Source organism: Gobius niger (assembly GCF_951799975.1).
Source record: "Gobius niger genome assembly, chromosome: 4".
Lineage (NCBI taxonomy): Eukaryota > Metazoa > Chordata > Actinopteri > Gobiiformes > Gobiidae > Gobius > Gobius niger.
This window is the reverse complement of record NC_136855.1, coordinates 32,677,515-32,696,813: the sequence shown is the minus strand read 5'-3', so window position 1 is coordinate 32,696,813 and position 19,299 is coordinate 32,677,515. Positions and strand designations below refer to the sequence as shown.

Below are 19,299 nucleotides of genomic sequence, written 5' to 3'. Positions count from 1 at the left end.
GCGGATCTTGAGCAAATAGCACAACAGGCGTTTCAAGCGATAGTATTGATATGACCTCCTTTTGTTTAGGCCAAAGTGTTTCATTTAGCGCAACGAGCCGTACTTGACCTTCCCCACAAGTGCAGCAAACGCCGCGCTCGAGACCTTGCGGAGAGAGACCATCAAAACTTGCACCGCTGAAAACTTGAGCCAGCCTCCCCTCTCCTCTCCTCTCTCCCTCTCTATCAAGCTAACGATCAATTATTAATATCCACAATCCGCTGCCTTGATGTGGCGGCTTGGATACAGAAAGCAGGCAATTATGTGCAACTGTCTCTTTTGGGTTTTGGCTGCCTCTCCATCTCCGGCCGCTCCCTCCTCTCCATGCGTTGAGCTTTTTTTTCTTTCTTCCATAAATATAAAACAGATAGCTCCTCTTAGCAAGCCACAAGTTCTTATTGGGGGCCCTCTCATTGTAGATACCCAGATTCAGATTAATTTGTAATTAGTCTTGAGTTGTTGAGCCTCTAAAAAAAAAAAAAAAAAAAAAAAAAAGATAAAGGATTCCAAGCCCCATTCTAACAACCCCCCCCGAACGCTGACGATCACTTATAAAGAACAAATGCGCCAGCGCTTGATAAAAATAGCTTAAGCTCGGACTTATTTGTTTGCCGACAAATGCCAGCGTGTCTGAATGGCCGGGGTAATGCTAAAGCGCGGGCTAAATGAGTTGGGCTATAATAAAACTTGTCATTGTGTCTCTTGTTTGGATAAATACGAGGGGGTAAAAGCGTCAATTCATTAGCAGGAATATGCAGGCCCAGACACTATACAAATTAGGAAGCAATTAGAATAAGAAGCGGTTTAAATGGCCTTAAAAAGTGATATTAATTTATAGGGAAAGTTCCATATGTAAGAGCGGTAGTGAATGAAGCGGCGATTTGATGAAAGAAAGGTTATAGGAACATAGTGAAATTTTGGATATTCGAAATGTTTGCCACCTTGTATGTAAATGTCAATTAATGCCCCCCAAAACATAAATAAATGGAGATGGATGAGATAAGCGCATATGCCCTTTTGTCTGACTGATGGGATATGATTGTACCAAAACAGCCCAATAGTTTTAGACATTTAAGAAGAAGACGGGGAGGGGGGGGGGGGGGGGGGCGCGGGGGCAGGAGGGGGCCGAGGGCGCGCAGGGCTCCAGTCTATTAATAGTTGAGTCATCAGTGCCTCAATGTTCCGAAATGGCAAATTGTTAGATCCCCAATGGTGATTATTACTTGCTGTCAATGACCTTCATAACAAATTAAAATGATGCGACTGGGACAGAGCGTGCTCTTTAATAGGCGTTGTGCATGGGATTGTGAGTGTGTGTCGCCTGTGTGTGTCGCTTGTGTGTGTGTGTGTGTGCGTGGCCGGAGGGTGATGGTCTGCAGCATTTCAAATCCTCCATCCCCGTTGTTTTGCACAGATCTCTGGTTTTGATTTGGTGATTGTAGCCCTACCTTGGAAGGCAGAACAGTTAAGGCGTAGTTAGTGTCAGAAAAAGACTGGAGGGGTGCCAAGTGTCTACCTCTGGCCCGTGAAGACAGTCCCAGGTTAAATTCCAAAACCATGTGTAAATGTGGTATCCCCGTACATTGAGACAGGGATGGAGATTGAAATGTAGAACACTCATCGGACCATAAAAGTCGTGATTTATGGTCTGTGTTTGGCTTTAGAATAGATTGTATTGCCATTTGCATAGTACAAGTCCATTGGAAATTGTGTGCGCTTCCCTGGAGTCAGAAAGAAGACGTTCAAAAGTTTAAGAAACACAGGTTGTTGTTCTTTATCCACCATTCTGTGCAGCACGACGTGTTTCCGTCCCTCAGGTAATGTTCCAAAAACAAAACAATAAAGCTTATGTGGAGGAAGCTCCCATGGGCACTGATACTCACGGGCCTGCGGTGCCTCCGGTTGGAAACCATCCAGTATCCAGACTGACAGTGATCACTGAGGTTCTGATCTGGAGAACCTCGGGGACGCATAAGAAGACATAAGATAGCCTTTATTGATCTCACAATGGAGAACTTTACTTGTTACATTCAGCTCTCAGAAACACTTAGGGTGTACAAGATAGACAGGAACCCACCATGAAGACCACTGATGATTCCTTAACCTTACTATAGTCAGCATCATCAGCTAAAGATTCTGTAGCAAGAAAAAAGAAAAAGATAATAACAGGGTTGGGAACATACATAGTGAATGTCATGCATTATTTATGTAATCAGTAAACCTGTGGCACAAACCATGAAAGGTATAAAGTAACAGCTTGTGAACAGCAGACCAGGAAAAGTGTTGTAAAGTTAATGTTGTTTCCAAGTGAGAGTATTGCTACGTAAAAACACACAGGTAAAAGTTTTACCATTTTTGGGGAATTAAACTACCCATTAAGTTGAGCATAAACATAACTTCTACTACGTTCTACCGCCCTTTGCGAATGGCCGCCGTCCCGTTGCCCCACCGACACTGTATACCCACACGCGGACGGGATGTTTGCCGCCGCAGTATAAATCTTTTTATTTCATTTTCCGAGACACTGGACAAGTTCATAGAAGAGGAAAAACGGGCCGCGTCCTTGGTCCTGGGATTTACTGCCTGTTCTGCTATAGTCTCTCCGTCACGCGGCCCCACATATACTATACACCCCCACACACACACACACACACACCCACACACGCACGCACACACCCCGACAGGACGGGGAGCAAATTTACCCACTTACGCTGCCTCCTCCACCTCACTGGCCTTGTTAAAAGTCTTCATCGCCCCTTGCGGTAATATATGTCTTTAAGTGCACATTTACGCTCCCGGGCTATCGATCACCGTACACTCCCCGCCCGATAATTACTCCACCTTAATATGCACCCTTGATGAGGCCTAATTGATTCATTTTCATTGATGGAGACTATCGTTGCTAATGGCTGCGGTGTGAGCGCCATTGATGCCACAGAGCGTGCACTGTACATACGGGAGGGAGGCAGCGCCGGTGCCAGGTGGGGCCAGGGCGGGATAGTAGTTGGAGAAGTGGCAGTAGTAGCGAGGCTGAGGTTGATGATTGGGCCTATTGTGCCGGCTGTTGATTTAGCATGCATGGGAATGAATAGGAAATCAATGGTGGCTAAGGGAGGTGTTGCACTTTATTCAGCGATAATGGCCCGCTGCAACAGGGTGGCTGTCACGTTTAGGTGGCGGGGATGTATGTGGATGCAGCGGCGCGCTGTCCCATGCCACGCATTCGGTGACAGCTACTAATATTTTATCTTATTAGGTGTGTTTTCATAAAGAAGGAGGGACGACTTCTTTTTTTTTTTTTAACTCTGACCATTGTAAATCTCTTGTATTTTTCTATAAGCCCTTTTCGCGTGTCGTCATGCTTCTGCTTTTCTCTCTAGATGCAGTGCTATCGACTTCCCGGTTTCTGTGAAAGCCCACGGAGAATCCAGCCAATCTCTAGCAAATAAATCAATATTCTAAAATTATGCACTGGACAGCAAGTTTCAGTGGGATATTCACTTAGAAGACCTTTAAACTGTCTGCAGGACGTGGAAGCTTCACCTAACGACTCTGTGTTTGTAAAAGTAGTTTTTTTCTGCATCTTTTTTATCTTTAAACCATAGGCAAACCAATGACTAACGTTTAGTGCACATGCTCATAGTGATGCAACCATGAAAAGGGCCTATTGCCATGTCATAGGTTACAACAATCATGAACCTCCCATTGCCAACTAAGGGTTTTGGGTGGAGCACACCTGGGATTGTCAGAGAACCTTTTGCTCTGACGTGAATTTATCTTCAGGAATATTGAGTGCTGATTGGAATTGTTTCTCTTGACAAATGATAAGGTTAAGGCCCTGTTCATCAGTGCTAAAGGGGGTAACCCGTCAGGGACAGAGGATTGCACAGTGCAATTGCCAGGAATCCATGTCTACATTTTGTTTTGGTCAGGAGCACCTAGCTAGAGGAGTAGGCTCTCGTGCATGTTTCAGGTTGATGGGGGAAACTGGAACCCCCGGAAGGAACACCTCACCTCACAGGAAGGTTCTGAACGGTCCGGGAATGGAGCATGGACTCTTCTTGCTGTGAGAGGAGAGCACTAAACAGTCAGCCACCGTGAAATACAAACCACCGAGCATGTACAAAATCAAAGGTTGTGCATAAGAGATGACTTTACAAGGCATTTTGTTCTTTTTTTTTTTACTATATTGCAACACTGTTTTAAATATGCATTCCCCCTTGCCTATGCACAGCGCCCCAGCAGAATACCCAGTAAAACAGACAGAGACCTAGTCATCCTTCACTAATGGTAACCACACCACTTCCTGCCAACACAGACTGAGAGGGGGCATGATGAATATACTCCCTGATTATTATAGCACCGCGGCGCTCTCTCCACTCACACTCACACGCGTACGAACACACAAAACCGCACGCACAATAAATCTGTGTACGAAAAGCACGCGCGCTCGCATTAATAATACCGCAGTTGTCCTAAAAGACCACCTCTGTCCCCATCTGCCTCCTGACGGCTCCTTCTGCCAGACAGTGGTGGACAATGCGCGCGCACTTTACCCGCACTCGAGCGCCGCACGCCAGCCTCTCCACGGGGCTATGATCACCCTGCTAGAATGATAAAGTTAGTGAGACATCAGTGCTCCCCGAGACGTTTCCAGCAATGCTCATGCAAGTGAAAGTGGGCAGGTTTTTATATATGTAGAGATAGAACCAAAAAAAGAAAATAGTCAATGGGAGAATGTGACAAAAGATATGCCTAGTTACTTGAAATATATATAGCAACACAATGATCCCTGTACTTACAAGGTAGTTACTTATGGGAGCAGCGCTTACACCTGTCATTCTACTTTATTTCATAGTATCAAAAGTGCAAAGGCCGCACCAGGAAACATAGTACTTTCTTGGTAATGATATAGAAGCAGGAAACCGTGTTATCCGTCATTATCCCTGTTTACCATTTCCATTCATGTTCGCACTGCACTGTTAAGTAAAGTGCGACCAATGATTCTCATCCCAAATGGCAGATTTCAAAACCAAGTCATGACACTAGCATTACCAGAAAATGTTTTTATCTTGAGTGCTTTTTTTCCCATTTCCAATAGTTTTATGCCCTCCTTTTTTGCCGTAAACAAAGGTGGGTCTGTGCCAGGGAGAAACTTATGGCACCATTCCTCTTCCCCATAGCCGGGCATAGAGGCATAGCCCTTTACCGAGCACGAGAGGCACCTTCTGTCAGTCGGGGAGGGAGGGTCGGGGTGTGTGTGTGTGGTTGGGGTGGGGGGGGGTTAGGAAAAAGAGAGAGAGAGGGATAGGGTGGATAAGACTGATGGGGAGCGAAAGTCGACAAGAATAAGCACTCTAATTAGAAGCGCATTTGTCAGCGTTGTCCGTTGCTCCGCTCACCTGTACCGTCTTCTCCTCCCTACCTCCACCACAAAAATTGTAAATGAACTGGGAGACACTGCGTTTGGAATGGGCGGGCGCTCGGAGTCTTCCAGTGCCCTTCAACCTGATAGTTTTGGAGGAATAATCTTCCCAGCGTGAGCATCGTGCACTCCCGTAAACAGACACCTCGCGAAAACCCCCTTTCATTCAACAGTCGGACAAATCGCTTCGGAACTAAACTAAAGAAAAGACCTTTTATTTCCCCCTGTACCCTCTTTTCTCCCCCCCCCCCCCCCCCCCCTCCATCCTCTCTCTCGCTCTCTCTCCCCTCGCCACAACTCCAGTTTTAGTGCGGGCGCTCACTAATAAATATAAATGTTTGTGATTAGCATCTCTGCGGCACAGGTGCATGTTTGTTGCGAGGGGAGGCTTGTTCATTAATTTTCAGCCGTGAAAAGTGCAGCGCGCCATGAACGGAGAGTCCAAATCGCGCGCGCTGATAAATGAACGCACAGATTGTTAATGTACCATTGTAAGGCTGCAGCTTTGGAGGAAAAAAAAAAAAAAAAAAAGAAGTGGAGAGAGGAGAGGAAGGGGCCCGGTGCCAAGCCAAAGGCACCGCTACGGGCAGGCATACACACAGAATGGCGAGAGGTGTGGCAGGATGCTATTCCGAGCTCTACATTTAAACTGAATGGGGCTTTATGGGCTTTTATCCTTACACATATAGCGAGGGATTATTTAGATTACGCCAACAAGGCACCCCCCGCTGCGAGGCCTCTGGCAAATGGGATTTGGCTTGACTGCTGCTAAATATGACACCAGGTGCCCCCTGTTCTAATGGGCCACTTATATACTAGGCTTTCCATATAAAGCAGACGATTTGGATCTCCATATGGGTGTGCTTTGTCTATAAAAGACACGCTGCGTTTTGACTGGGGTGGGAATGATGAAGCAACTCACAATGGGAGTCGGAAATAATGGAGATATAATATCTTAGTGCATTTAAAGATTTAGATTATGATAGGGATAATGTGAAGGAGGATGAATAATTAGTAATGCATGGTGGCGGAGGAGTCGGCTCCCGGAATTTATAGCAAGAGTTTGTGGGTTTAATCTACTGGTATTTTAGCTTTCTCACAAGTCAAAGCACATGTGCACATATAGATGTAACTTTATTGGTCAACATAGTAATTATATGCCTGTTTTAAATATACATATAAATATATAATGCCTGTTATGGTCTGCCAAAGGGTCATATTTGGCGGGATATGTTATAGCTTTGTTCTCAGTCTGTGGTAAGTGGGTTTCTTCACATGGTAAAATTTCAATTTGGTTTAGTAAATTGCATGGTTTGTTCCTGTCTTGATTTACACTTGATTTAGACCCATTATTGTCATAATATAACTTTAGATACATTTTAGCCATAGACATATTTTCAATAGACCGTCATTCCTCACTCCTCCCCGTTTACCACAGTGACCACGTTCGAGGGGTACATCATGGCGGATTTACAGACTCCTCCTCCCCAGCTCAAGCATGTTCCTAAAAAGGGCATAAGGGCGGGATCTTCACTGTAGACTCAGCCCTTGCGTAAAGTTGCTTTTAATGTGTCAAAAGTGCAATGCATTTCAATGGGGAACTAGCGTCTATATGGAGGTACTACAGCAAAGGCGGAGCAATGGCACTAGGGGCCGCCCTAGTGCCGTCCTCACAAAGCAGTCATCACAACTGCTAATTACCAGCTAGCAATTAGCAAGTGGCGTGGCTAGCATGTGATGTAGCTAGCATGAATGTGTGACAATCTGTACACTCTGTAATATGGATTATAATCTTTTATTAAATCAGGGATACGCCACAGCAAACTCTGCAAACTGCAAGATATGTTGGCTTGTTTTACGCAGGATGCCCTTCTTGTCGCACCCAGCCACATATTGAGCCATGAGCACAGAAGTTACTAAGTAAAACTTTTGTTAACCACGAAAAAACATATCAAATCTGTTGTAAAACATACACTATTCAGTAAAAATATACAAGTTTTAATAATAATAGTGTCTCCCTTGAACAATTGTTCATATCAAAACAAAATGTGTAAATTTGGATGTAGCTACAGTGTGAAGTGGGTCATTCACAACACTGTTCACTAATCCTCCAAGTCTCCTCTCTATTATCATCATGATGGCTCTAATGGTGATTCCATATCTGGATTAACCCCCCCTGCCCCTGGCAGCGGACCGCCTGGCGCCAAGGCATTTGTCTGGGCGTGGACACAGCCCTCCACGCATTATCAGAATCACAACATACTGTATACTTTTAATTAGACAAATGCATACAAGTCCAAAAAAGCACAAATTAGCAATATGTTTTTTTAGAGATACGCTTTCACACCACACGCATAAACACAGAGGAAGCGCAAAACAAAGAGGAAATAAATAAAAACCTCCCCAAAAAAACAGCTTGTTTTTCAGGAGCTGCGAAAATGTTTTATTAGGGGACCGGCGAACACCTGCCTTAAAATGTCGTTTCAACATCTCCCGCATGCCATTTTGCTTAATTGACTTGGAAATGGCCCAAATGTATTGCTGAATGCGGTCTAATTAATATTAATAATAAATGCCATTATTAACATCAAAGAACATCTGGTGCCCCTGTTTACCCCGCCGCCTTATATGTAACACATTCTGCCGCTGTTTTCATCTCACAAACACGAGAGGGATAAACAACCAGTGCCGTTGAGCTATTTCTTCCCCTTTTTGCTTCTTGAAACTTGTTTGATGTTTCATTTTATTTTGCGCTTTCTATTTGTCGCCTGATAAGGTTCGTGCTAGTGTTGTACGGTGTGAGGAAAAAGTGGTATTTGATGACTATCTTTGGATATTGCGGTTAATATTGCAATGCTTTTTCAACAAGATACGTTCCAATCAAGCCACAATTTCTTTTTTTTTCATCTAAATGTGTTATGATATGATTTAAAAATACGATATCAGGACCAAATATAAGGCTATTATAGATGGAAATGGGTAAAATCATGATTTTTACTCATTTTCGAGTTACGACTGTATTTGCAAAAACTCGTAAATCTCAGACCTCAGGCGACTGCTGTTATTTTCCGATTATGGTTTCTTGCGATATGAATATCGTGTCGCCTCATATCGCGATAACGATCATTTGGCGATATATCGTGCAGCTCTGGAAGCAGCATTGACTTCATTGCACACTTTTCCCTTCTCCTTTATACTTCCCATGCCTTTCTTCTTCTCTCTTTTTTTGGTCTAGACCTGGTTGTTGTAATACCTTGGAGACTTTATCCCCCCCCCCCCTCCAATCCCCCTGTGTGCGTGCTCCTCGTCGGGAAAAAAATATTTAGCAGCCGGAGCATCTGCACTCCACGAGAGCCACCGCATTAGGACTTCTTCTCGACGGCCATAAATCACGCGCCCAAATAACTTTAATCTAAAATTTCATTAAGTACTCCTTGTCAGGTAGTAAAAGGCGGGGGATAATGCAGTGGTCTTTAATGATAATTGGTGTTTGGTTAATAAATTCTTGCCCAGTTCGGATTGAAAAAAAAAAAAAGAAAAGAAAAAAAAAAAAAAAAAAAAAGCAGCGGCTGGAATGCTAGCATCAGCAGTGTAACTAAACCTCAAATTGATTAACTCGCATGAACCAGACGTGCACAAAGATGGCAGTGGTCCAAATAAAAAAAATAAAAAAAAGGATTGGGTGAGAGAGAGGGAGAGAGAGAGTGAGAGAGAGGGTGGGGGGGTGACATAGAGAAAGAGGGCGAGCAAGCGAGGGAGGGAGCGAGCGAGGGAGGGAGGGAGCATCAGGCCGGATGGTGTTGTGTTGCTGTAAGGAAATCAAGTCCCCCCGGGCGCATTTTTAAAAGCCTAATGCCTTTCAAATGATGTCATCACGCTTTACTCTCTCTCTCTCTCTCTCCCCCCCCCCTCCCCTCTTTTTATTTTTGCTCTCTCTCGTCCCTCGCTCGCCCAATCACTCTTAATATCTCTCCTTTTTTTTTCAAACTGTTTCCGTCAACCTTAACCCCCCCTCTCTCTCTCTCTCTCTCTCCCTCTCTCTCTCTCTCTCTCTCTCTCTCTCTCCCTCTCTCTCTCTCGTCGTCTTTCCCCCGGCCGGTCGTACACGAGGCGGGCATGTCACGTGACGCATTAGAATAATGGCCGGGGCAAGAAGCAAAAAACATCTTGTGTGTTTTTATGACTGATGAACGTCTCTCTCTCTCTCTCTCTCTCTCTCTCACGTCTCTCTCTCTCTCATTCCCCCCCACCCCCCCGACTTTTATTTCCTGAAAGTGATATCATACTAATCAAAACCGCGGAACGTTTAGAGTGCAAAGTGTGATTGAGAGAGAACCATTAAGGAACTGGTCCGCTGTCACGCCGCACGCCAGCCCGGCCATCGACTTTGCTGTTTATTTGTGATGTTTTTGCGGGTATGATTGCAATACTTCTGTTACATAATGGGACATGGGTGTGGTCTCTAAAAAGCCCCCCCTTAAGTAGGCATATTCGTACCGAGAAAGTATGGTCAATATCGGTCAAGTAGATAATATAATGTCACATAGGGCTGTCGCGATAATTATTATATCGACTTATCGTTCCATAAATCACAGATAAATGATATATTTTGGGGCTCGATATTTATCGTCTGTTTATTTATCAGCTTTGTAAAACTTTAACTGAAGCAAATTGAGTTATATTTATATTATATTTCATGTTTACTGCAGCTTGTGAGGTATTTCAGGATATGATGATGCACTTTTAGAACAAAGGTCTACTGTCATTTTCATGCCTGAGAGTTGACAGTATCTAGTATCGTTAGAGTCAATAATATCGTTTATCGCGATACTTTCCTGCCTCAATACATCGAACTTCAAATTTGTTATTGTGACAGGCCTGAATGTCACCGTTAAAATGATTTGGATTGACAATATTAGTCTTCATTTGGATGTTAATCACTTATATTTTCTTACTTTAGATGAAAAAACTATTACATGGGATGAAATGTGGACACTATCTCACTCAAGGCATTTCAGAAATATAAGTTGCAACAAGTAATCCAAGAATAATATGTGGAAGAAACAAATCTAAACTCCTTTGATTACCAAATGTTCAATGATTTTTCCAATTCCTGTTTGTGGTAATGTCAAACACATTCCTAAAAATACTTACAAGCTGTAAGTTTATTGTACTCGTATACGGGAAATGTGTCCCCTGCATTTTGGACCAATCCTCCAGCTATTCCATTACGAAAAAGTCACTCCGTGTTCGCACCCCAAAACCCACTGAACGTAGCACCCGCATGTGATTTACAGCGGGTATTCTTCAACCAAAAATGGGCCATGTCCTAGCAGCTCATATTGAAGCAGCATTATCCTATTGGGACCACCACTGCAGTGTTAAGTGGACACTGAAGTAGTCCACTGCATTACATGTAAAATATAACATTTTCATTGGCCTGATTTACAGCTGTAGCCTATATTGTTTAACCTCTGTGGTGCTGGCGAGTGCATATAAATAGGAGTTAATTCATTACCTCGAACTAAAACTATTGGACCGTCTTTAAAGGGCATATGACAGGTTTAAATCATTTTACAATTATGACACAGTTTGATGGATAATATCTGCAGTAGTTTAATGAAGAAAAGTTGTGAGGAAAAGTTAATTCAATTAGTGTATATATCATTGGTATAAATACAGACAGCAGCACGTCATACTAGGGGGCGTGGCCTCGTGAAATCATAATCGTTTCACCCTTTTAAACGTTTTCTGGCAGACTATGAACATGTCTGGCAAACACAGATAAAGTCAAGTCAATTGGCGATTAGCATTAGCACAAAGCTAACTTTAGAATTACGATTAGCATTCACTGTTATATGTGCAAATATTGAGTGGAACCACTTTGCGTTGAGTCTCGGTAACTAAAATACAGAAAATACATCCATATTTCAACATTTGTGCTTTTGGAGTAAAAGTTGAGAGAGTTTGTTCGTTTTCCTCTTCGTTTTCCCTCTTCAACATGACCATTTATGACTGTTTCCAAGGAAGCCGTGTGTCTATGACGTGGTTGGCACAGCAACAGTTAAAAAATGTCACCTGTTCTATAAGGAAGTGAATTAATAAACATTATAACACATTCAAACTAAGGAAAACTAGGTCCACTTAGTAAAACTTACTAGTTATTTATGTTTTAGCAGAGATTGTGTTTAATGTGTCACATGCACTTTAAAGCCATAATACGGTCCTATGTTGAAAGGTCACCTCAGCAACTGTTGCAAAACTCAATGCCCACAAAACACCAAACATGCTCCTAAGAATCAGCTAGACAAAAATGAATTTTTTTTAATCGAAATAACGCTTTTAGAAGATTGCCAAAGGAACAGTAACATCTTCATGGAAACGAGCTGTTGATGTCCCGCTCTGAGCAAAGTTACTAGTCAGGTCTGAGGAGAGGTGGACCTGTTGACAGTACAGACATTTTTTTATTTTTTTTATTAGGTGAATTGTTACAGAGTGTGGCTTTAATTTAATGTAAGGAATATATCTATCGACTCTTTTGATTTTGTGGTGTAGAGGATGGACCAAATAACGCCATTGTTGCCAGGAAGTCTGCAAAGGTGCCATTTTTTAATGCAATCTTGAAGAGATGCATGCCATACATTTTGTTTAATATTATTAAAATGAGCATTTTACGATCACGTCCAGATGTTTATATTAATATACCCACATTCCTGATGCCTGATGTCGAACCATAACCATCAGTCACTGTGATTTTTACAAGCTGGATTCATCCTCCTCCAGTTTTCATTGGGCCTTCTAAATATTGCAGGAGACAAAAGTGTTCGTGAAGGCTGGCGTGCAATTTTTTAACATTTCAATTGTACCCAGGTGGCTTATTCCCAGAGTGGCCCGGGGAGGCAGCGGGTCTCCTCTTTTTCTTTTTTTTTTTTTTTTTCTTTTGCAAGATCCTGGTGATATGTCAGAAGAAGACAACACAAACGCATTCACATTTAGTCGTGGGGAAAGTGTGTGTGTACATGAGTGCGAGTGCTCTAGACAGCCGGCACAGTGACTGATACTCAGCCTGCCTCCCAGATGGCCTGCTCAACTCTGCTCCAATCTGATCTGCGGGCCTTTGTTCTGGCATGTTCCATTAGGCTGCCTTGACACCAGTAAAAGCAGAGGGGAGAGGAGCTGGTCTCACATCAGATACAGCTGAATTATACATGGATCCCTCTTTTTCCCCCCTCTGTGATATCGGCGGCGCAGCACTGTCACACTCCTCTGTTTGTCATGTCGGGAGGAGACGGCCGAGGCGCAGCGTGAGGGATCGACTTCAGCGCTTTGAAAGCAGTGGGCTCTGTGACAGCAGTTTGGGAGAGGCGGTGGTAGTGGCTTTAATGTTTCATTCAGAGATGTGCGTTAGCGATCGCGCGCTCCTGATACGAGTCGCGTTGTTTAAAGAAGGGACTGGCTGAAATAAAACATGTCGACTCAGCATGGGGGCTTTTTGGGGATGGCAACGCATCCGTCAAAGTGTGACAATGGCCTATAAAACGTCTCCCTTTAAAGAATATTTTTGTTTTAAGAAATTCGGGCTTTACCTTTGATACAAAGGAAGCTCCATTTCTGTCAAACTTTAAACTGTTTTGTCAACTTGACTTAAAAGTACTTCTTGACACAAGTGGTGAAATAAATATGAAAGGGCCGGCTGTTAAAGATGTCTATTAGTCTCTCTCATTTATCAAATAAAAGCACACAGATGGCGCAGACTGGAATATCCGCTGTATAAAAGAATGTAAATAGGAAGAATGATAGTGTCTGGCCTTTACGGGCTTGTATAAATAAAGCCAAAGGCTCACCTGTGACAATCACTTTAATGCTGCGTCTCCCACAGTGAATCCTCTTTGCATAAAAAAGACGGAGGCGAGCGAGTGGAAATCAATACAGTGCGGATAGTTACTGCTGGATGTCAACAGGCGAGGGAGAGTCTGCCCACACATCACACACCCAGCTGTGAAGGATGACGCCTAATATACGGGTGACCTTCAAAATGTCATAAATGTGTTGTGCAATAAAGTGTCAATATTTGTGGTTATATGGAGCAGGATGACTTTTACAGTAATTGGAACAGCCGCATTAAAAGCTGCAGATCAGTCAACTGATTAAAGACAAGCGGGCAGGACAGCGGCTGCAGGCTGGACCAGGCCGGGCTCCGCACGTGCACGCCCGCAAAGGCACGTGCGGCGATCAGGTTTACGGCAGACGCGCACCTTAAAGCAGTGCCTGTCTGAGCCGCCTGACTGTGTGAGGATGCCGGCGCACATTTATTATTGAAGGAGTGCTTTGTGCCAGGAGAGCCCCTCTCATCCTCTCAGTGGTGAGTCTTCTATTACAGGCGCACTGTTGACCCCACACACAAGGGCGTCCATGTGAGACAGTGACAGAGACAGCAGACAGACACTACACTGCGGCGTGTGCCACTCTGTTGTCGTCCTGCTCTGAAGCGTGTTTTAGATTTTTTAATTTTAGCCCATCTGGGGCGGGCAGGTGGGCCAGTGTCTGTTACACGATCTGAGGAATCTTTGCCAAAAAGGGATCTGTACAGTAGACTGCTCAAAATATGTTTATGAGCAGGCCACTATGGCGACAGTATGGTGGGGCCCTGGACCGCGCACTGGGGGAATTGTAGCGCTTTTATTTATTTATTTGCTGTCTGCGAGCCTTTAAATGCATTCAAATGAAAATGCAAATGAAGTTATGGGGGTGCCGCACAAGTGAAATTATTCAGGAAATTAAATTTTCACCTTTGATATTTTACATACAATGTGTTCAGTTTAATATGCACCTAGCCATGCAATAAGTCCTATGGTGGGCACAATGATCTTTATAGCTCTAAATTTGAGCAAACGCAGCATGTTTTCAAATTTATTTAGGCTGGGGCTTTTGGAAAATAAATGGCGTTGTTATAGAGTCAGAGGGACATTTATTTCTTCCGCGACACTTTCCTGCACCAATGTCAGTGCGTTTATAGAAAACTAAACAGTTAATATGACCGGTTTCTCTCCTGCGCCAAAGTCCCCTTTTTCCTCCTCTTTGTGTGTCCCACCGCCTTCTGATTGAAACCTTATAAAGAGGTAATTTCACACACCACGATGCACAGTTTAACATCTGCTTTTAAACCCAAAGCGTTTGCGGGCTTTTCCCCGTCCTCGGCCGTTCACTAAATGAAAGTGCACAGTTGCCAAGGCCAAGTAGAAGCAGCTGGTATTTAGTATCTGTGCATTGTCCCAGACTTATATTTAGGTTGCCTTTCAGTTTGAGTTGCGATAAATAGCCTTCAGGCTGATAGCGCCGCTGCTGAATGGAGTCGTGTGTTTAGTGTCAATGTGGAAGAGAGGACTTGCTGACTTGGGTCTTTCCATTCTGTAAACCCGATTTGACTGGCCCGACAGAGGAGGGGCGGGATAGGCCCGGGTTAGAAAAGAAAGATTAGGCTACTGTTAAAAAATGCTGCTTATTGTGTGTTGTCCTTGCCTAAGTGGGTTGGCGAATTTTGATTCCGCTCGCTGTATTCCGTGCGTCCCACACCAGTGCGACTACCACGGGGCCTATACACACAGTAAATAGAGTAACACGGCTCGGGATGGAGTATTTCAGACAGCAATGTGCATTTCTATCACATTTGTGTTACGGCAAATACAGTAAATGGAAGTACGTCAGAGTAGGAGACAGAAAAATAGGGAAATCATGCTAGTCTAAAATTGTATGCATGTTTTTCTTACCCATTGTAATTACAAATATCGCACATGGCTAAAATATTTAGAATGGCACACTCGTAATCCAACATGGCATGTAGAATTGAAAAAAAGAAAAAACTCATGTAGGTATTTGACGTTTTCAGATAAGCACAGAACAGTTCCTTTTATCCAATACGGTTGACACATAGAGATCACTACCGTGTACTTTAGAATCCCCTTTATTACAATATTGCATGTTTGATCAAGTGCTGCCTTTCGAGACACGACGTTCGCCGATTTGCTGCTTTTGATATCGCTTCCGCTTCGCTCAAATCTGACGTGACAGTTCCCTGGCACTTCCCGTGACGCTGAACCGTCGTGGCACCCGTCAAGCACCGCCATTACCGCCGCAGACGTTCTGCGTTTAACGGCGCAAAGATACCAGTTAGCGAGCGGGCTTTGACTATACTTTACTTCGGGGTCCTTCAGGGGATTTCAAACGCGGCGCTCGTGAACCACCTTGAAACTGTCAGAACATCAAAACTCTTAACTCTCTCTCCGCACAACAAGGCCATCGAGTACAATCCGGGTGATCCCCTCCCACTACGCCTTTGTCGACGCCTTCCCGAGCTGTCATCCTTAGCTACGTGCTCCGCCAAACGTGTTGATAACTAAACCCCGTGTCATCATTTTGCTGTTCTTTTGTTACTATTTCCTTTTTCTTTTTTCATCAGAAAAAAAGAGGGCGGGGTCAAATCCGTTATCACCCTATCATATCTCTGTCAACTACCTGTCAAAATCGGGTCGCGCCGACAAGATGCGAGGAGATCCCGCCATGCTGACACAGCCGATTCCAACCTCCAACACCCCCCCCCCCAACCCCTCCCCGTCTGATTTTGCACATTGTTAATTTTCATATGATAAAAAGGCACAAAAAAAAAGGAGGAAAAAGTGGGAGGAGTACGCCAAAGTCGTGCGCAAAAGACCGGAATGTTTTAGGAATCTGAAAAGCTTCTGAACTGTCAGCGTTCCTGTCAGGACGGGCGGGAGGGGCGGGGGGCAGGGGGGGGGGAATTGTAACCCTTTTTGATGCGTCTTGACTTTGCGCTCGCACATTCGAACGCGTTTGCAAGTTTTCCGAAAAAAAAGTGGCACTCAACACACCTTCTGTTTTTTTTTTTCTTTGTCTGTTGTTTCGTCTCCAGATGCCGGGGAGGACCTGGGGAAGGCGGCGGGGAACGCTCAGCAGCAGCCCAACGCCAGCGCCCCCACCTCCATCGCCGCTTCTACCAACAGCAACAACAACAGCCACAACGGCCACAGCTCGGTGATCCCTGTGCCCCAGCATCGCGAGCGGAGCCTGGCCTCTTCCTCCAAGGACTGCGCCTACTGCGGAAAGTCCTTCCGCACCTCCCATCACCTCAAGGTCCATCTACGGATACACACAGGTCAGTATGTGCGACGCAGACATCGGCGAGTTCTCCCCCCCCCCCCCCTTCCCCCGACGACGGAAACATTTATTGAACTTCGTGCAAAATCTACTTTAGCGCTTGTACTGACATCCCTTCTGGGGCTAGACTGATACATGGCGATATGAACATTGGCCTAATCACATATTGAAGTGCGTCTGCCTCCTGATATGATGGATCTCTCGCGGATTAATTGATTGCATATTAGCTCTGTACCTGATGAATTGGGCATTTGTTATCTTTGGGAAACCAGCCATTTGCATACATCCTGACGAAAGGAGCGATGTGTGCAGGGAGATGGATGCGGAGATAGAATTGTGGCATCTCAGACGGCGAGTTTACAAATCGCGGCATGAATGTGATCGTGATGAAGATTCGCCTGCAAGTTTTGTCTCGTGTAGCAAAAAGTCAGATAACTGCACCTACTAATGCAGTTTAAATCTTGATTCTATTTAAAGTGACAAAACAAACATACACAAAACTTTATTAAAAAACAAAATAAGGTATATTTTTTTAGTATGAGTTTACTTCTCAGGCTGAGAAGAAAAAGTGTTGGTTTGAGTTGCGTTTGAGCTACAGGAAAGATTACAGAAAGGAACAGGAGAATTTACAATATGTTCTAGGGCTGAACGATATGGACAAAATTTAATATCTCGATATCGATACGATATAACTATGGGTTAGCAAGCATTTTTCAGACAAATAAAAACAAAGTACAAAAGAGTGCAGTTTTATTGCTGAAAATCTATATCATTTATATTGTTTATAATTTGAATGTTTTGAATGTTCATCTCTCGCCATCAATACGATAACGATATATCTTTCAGCCTTAATGTGATCCACAGAAAATTCCATCAGATCATACAGAAAAAAATGTCTTATTAGTAGGGTTGGGTACCGTCACATGATATCAGTGTGGTATGGAAACAAAAGTTTAGGTACTACTGATATTGAAGTATCGAGAGCAGGTACCAAATAAAATATATTTCATCTTTAGATTCCAAGTTTTGAGGCCTGTTGGGTCCAGGGACAGCATTAAAGGAAGTTATATGGTTGTTTTAGTTCAAATAAATGATACAAATCAAAAGAAATAGTATTTAACGGAATACATTTACATTATTGTTATGATTTCTGGCTCTAGATGACAAATATTTTCATAACAGTATTGAAAAAAAAAAGTATCAGTATTATTAAAGTATCGGTATGCAAAAAAACAAAGGATAGCCAGCCCTCATAGACACATTTTTGTCTTACTGACTGGGTTGAGAGACATTTTGGGCAAAATTGACATACCAAATGAAAGCTCATAACTTTGACATGTTTCTTATTGAAGGTCTTACATTGTGCATTATTCTAGTAAAGTTGTTGGACAGCTTAACACTGGCAGTTTTTGGTTTATAACTTAAAATAATTCGCATGGAAAATAGGTTAGAAATAAACGACAAAACAACAGCTGATGAAAGGGTTGAAATGATCAATAATTGGCTCAGCAAAAGGAGTACATCAACTCTTGAGGAAGACTGTTTTGAGCTCTTCAGATGGATTTAGACTGAATACATGGAAAGAAACAAACACCAGACATGTTGCCCATGAGAAAACCACATCATAACATAGATTAAAAAAAAACACTAAAGCCAGCTGAGCATAGAATAGGTCTCTTAGAATGTCCGAACTGATCTCCAAACGTAGCATCGCTCCCCGAATGTCACACATCTAACCAAGCAGACACTGGAGTAGTGAGAATCCTACGCCATCCAGCCTCTTCTCGAGTGTGACGCACAGATGGTCACAGTTTCCCAATCACAGTATCGCAGTGTCCTGGAAATAAGCATAAGAAGTCAGTGATCCCAGCTCATCAGTCCACGCACTCTCGTTCTCACCTACATCTCCGAATCCGGTTTGGTGCCGACACTCCCGCCGAATCCCCACCACCACCACCCCCACCCCCACCCCTACTCAAACCCCCTGTCGCCGTTTCTTTAATTGCACATAAAAATGAATAAATAAAGCGATTCACGAGTAGGAATCCGCTCTGGCTAACAGTCTCCCTCATCAAGGCTTAAGGCCATTGTTATGCCCCTTTTTCCCCGACTCATCATTCCATTGAGCTCTAATTAACACAACAAGGGTTCAGTGTCCTCCAATGACATCACTCAGAGGGCAATTTCACACTCGCTAACTCTCAATAACTTTCAAGCCAAAACAAAGCTAGCCTGTCCACAGTTTAGGGGGGGGACATGCGTGCGACGATGTAACCCAATAGATTTAGCTTTCTTTCTTTTCCTTTTTTTTTCCCCCCCTGAAATTTTTTGACCCCGCGACCCAGCGTGTCCCGCCAAAAACAGCGAGTCTCCAAACTATCCGTCGCTCCCTTGTTTGTTGCTTGGAGGTTAAGGCAGCAGTCAGGAGTAATGATGTGGACAGTGGACGGCGGCCAAAGTTCCGACCCTCTCTGCGAGCTACGAACGCCCCACTGACTATCCAGGTTAAAGTCACAATTAGACCGCGCAGAGGACGACAAACGCGCAAAAGGACAATGGCTGGGAGCGGAGGGCCCCGGACTGGGCAGGGCGCGAGGAAAAAAAGGTGATGCCCCGAGTTTTGGGGGGGCATGCTCTGGGTCTCAGGAGGGGGGTTCCCGGTC

General features: G+C 43.9%; 1 protein-coding gene across 7 annotated transcripts in view; it reads left to right on the top strand.

Moving 5' to 3' along the window:
* The window catches only part of znf536 (zinc finger protein 536), a 322,643-nt gene that overhangs the window by 188,865 nt on the left and 114,479 nt on the right, over positions 1-19,299 (top strand). For all 7 annotated transcript variants that reach the window (XM_079554661.1, XM_079554656.1, XM_079554657.1 and 4 more), the window contains exon 6: positions 16,392-16,634. In XM_079554661.1, the coding sequence (XP_079410787.1) occupies positions 16,392-16,634 (243 nt within the window). The remainder of the gene's footprint in view (positions 1-16,391; positions 16,635-19,299) is intronic.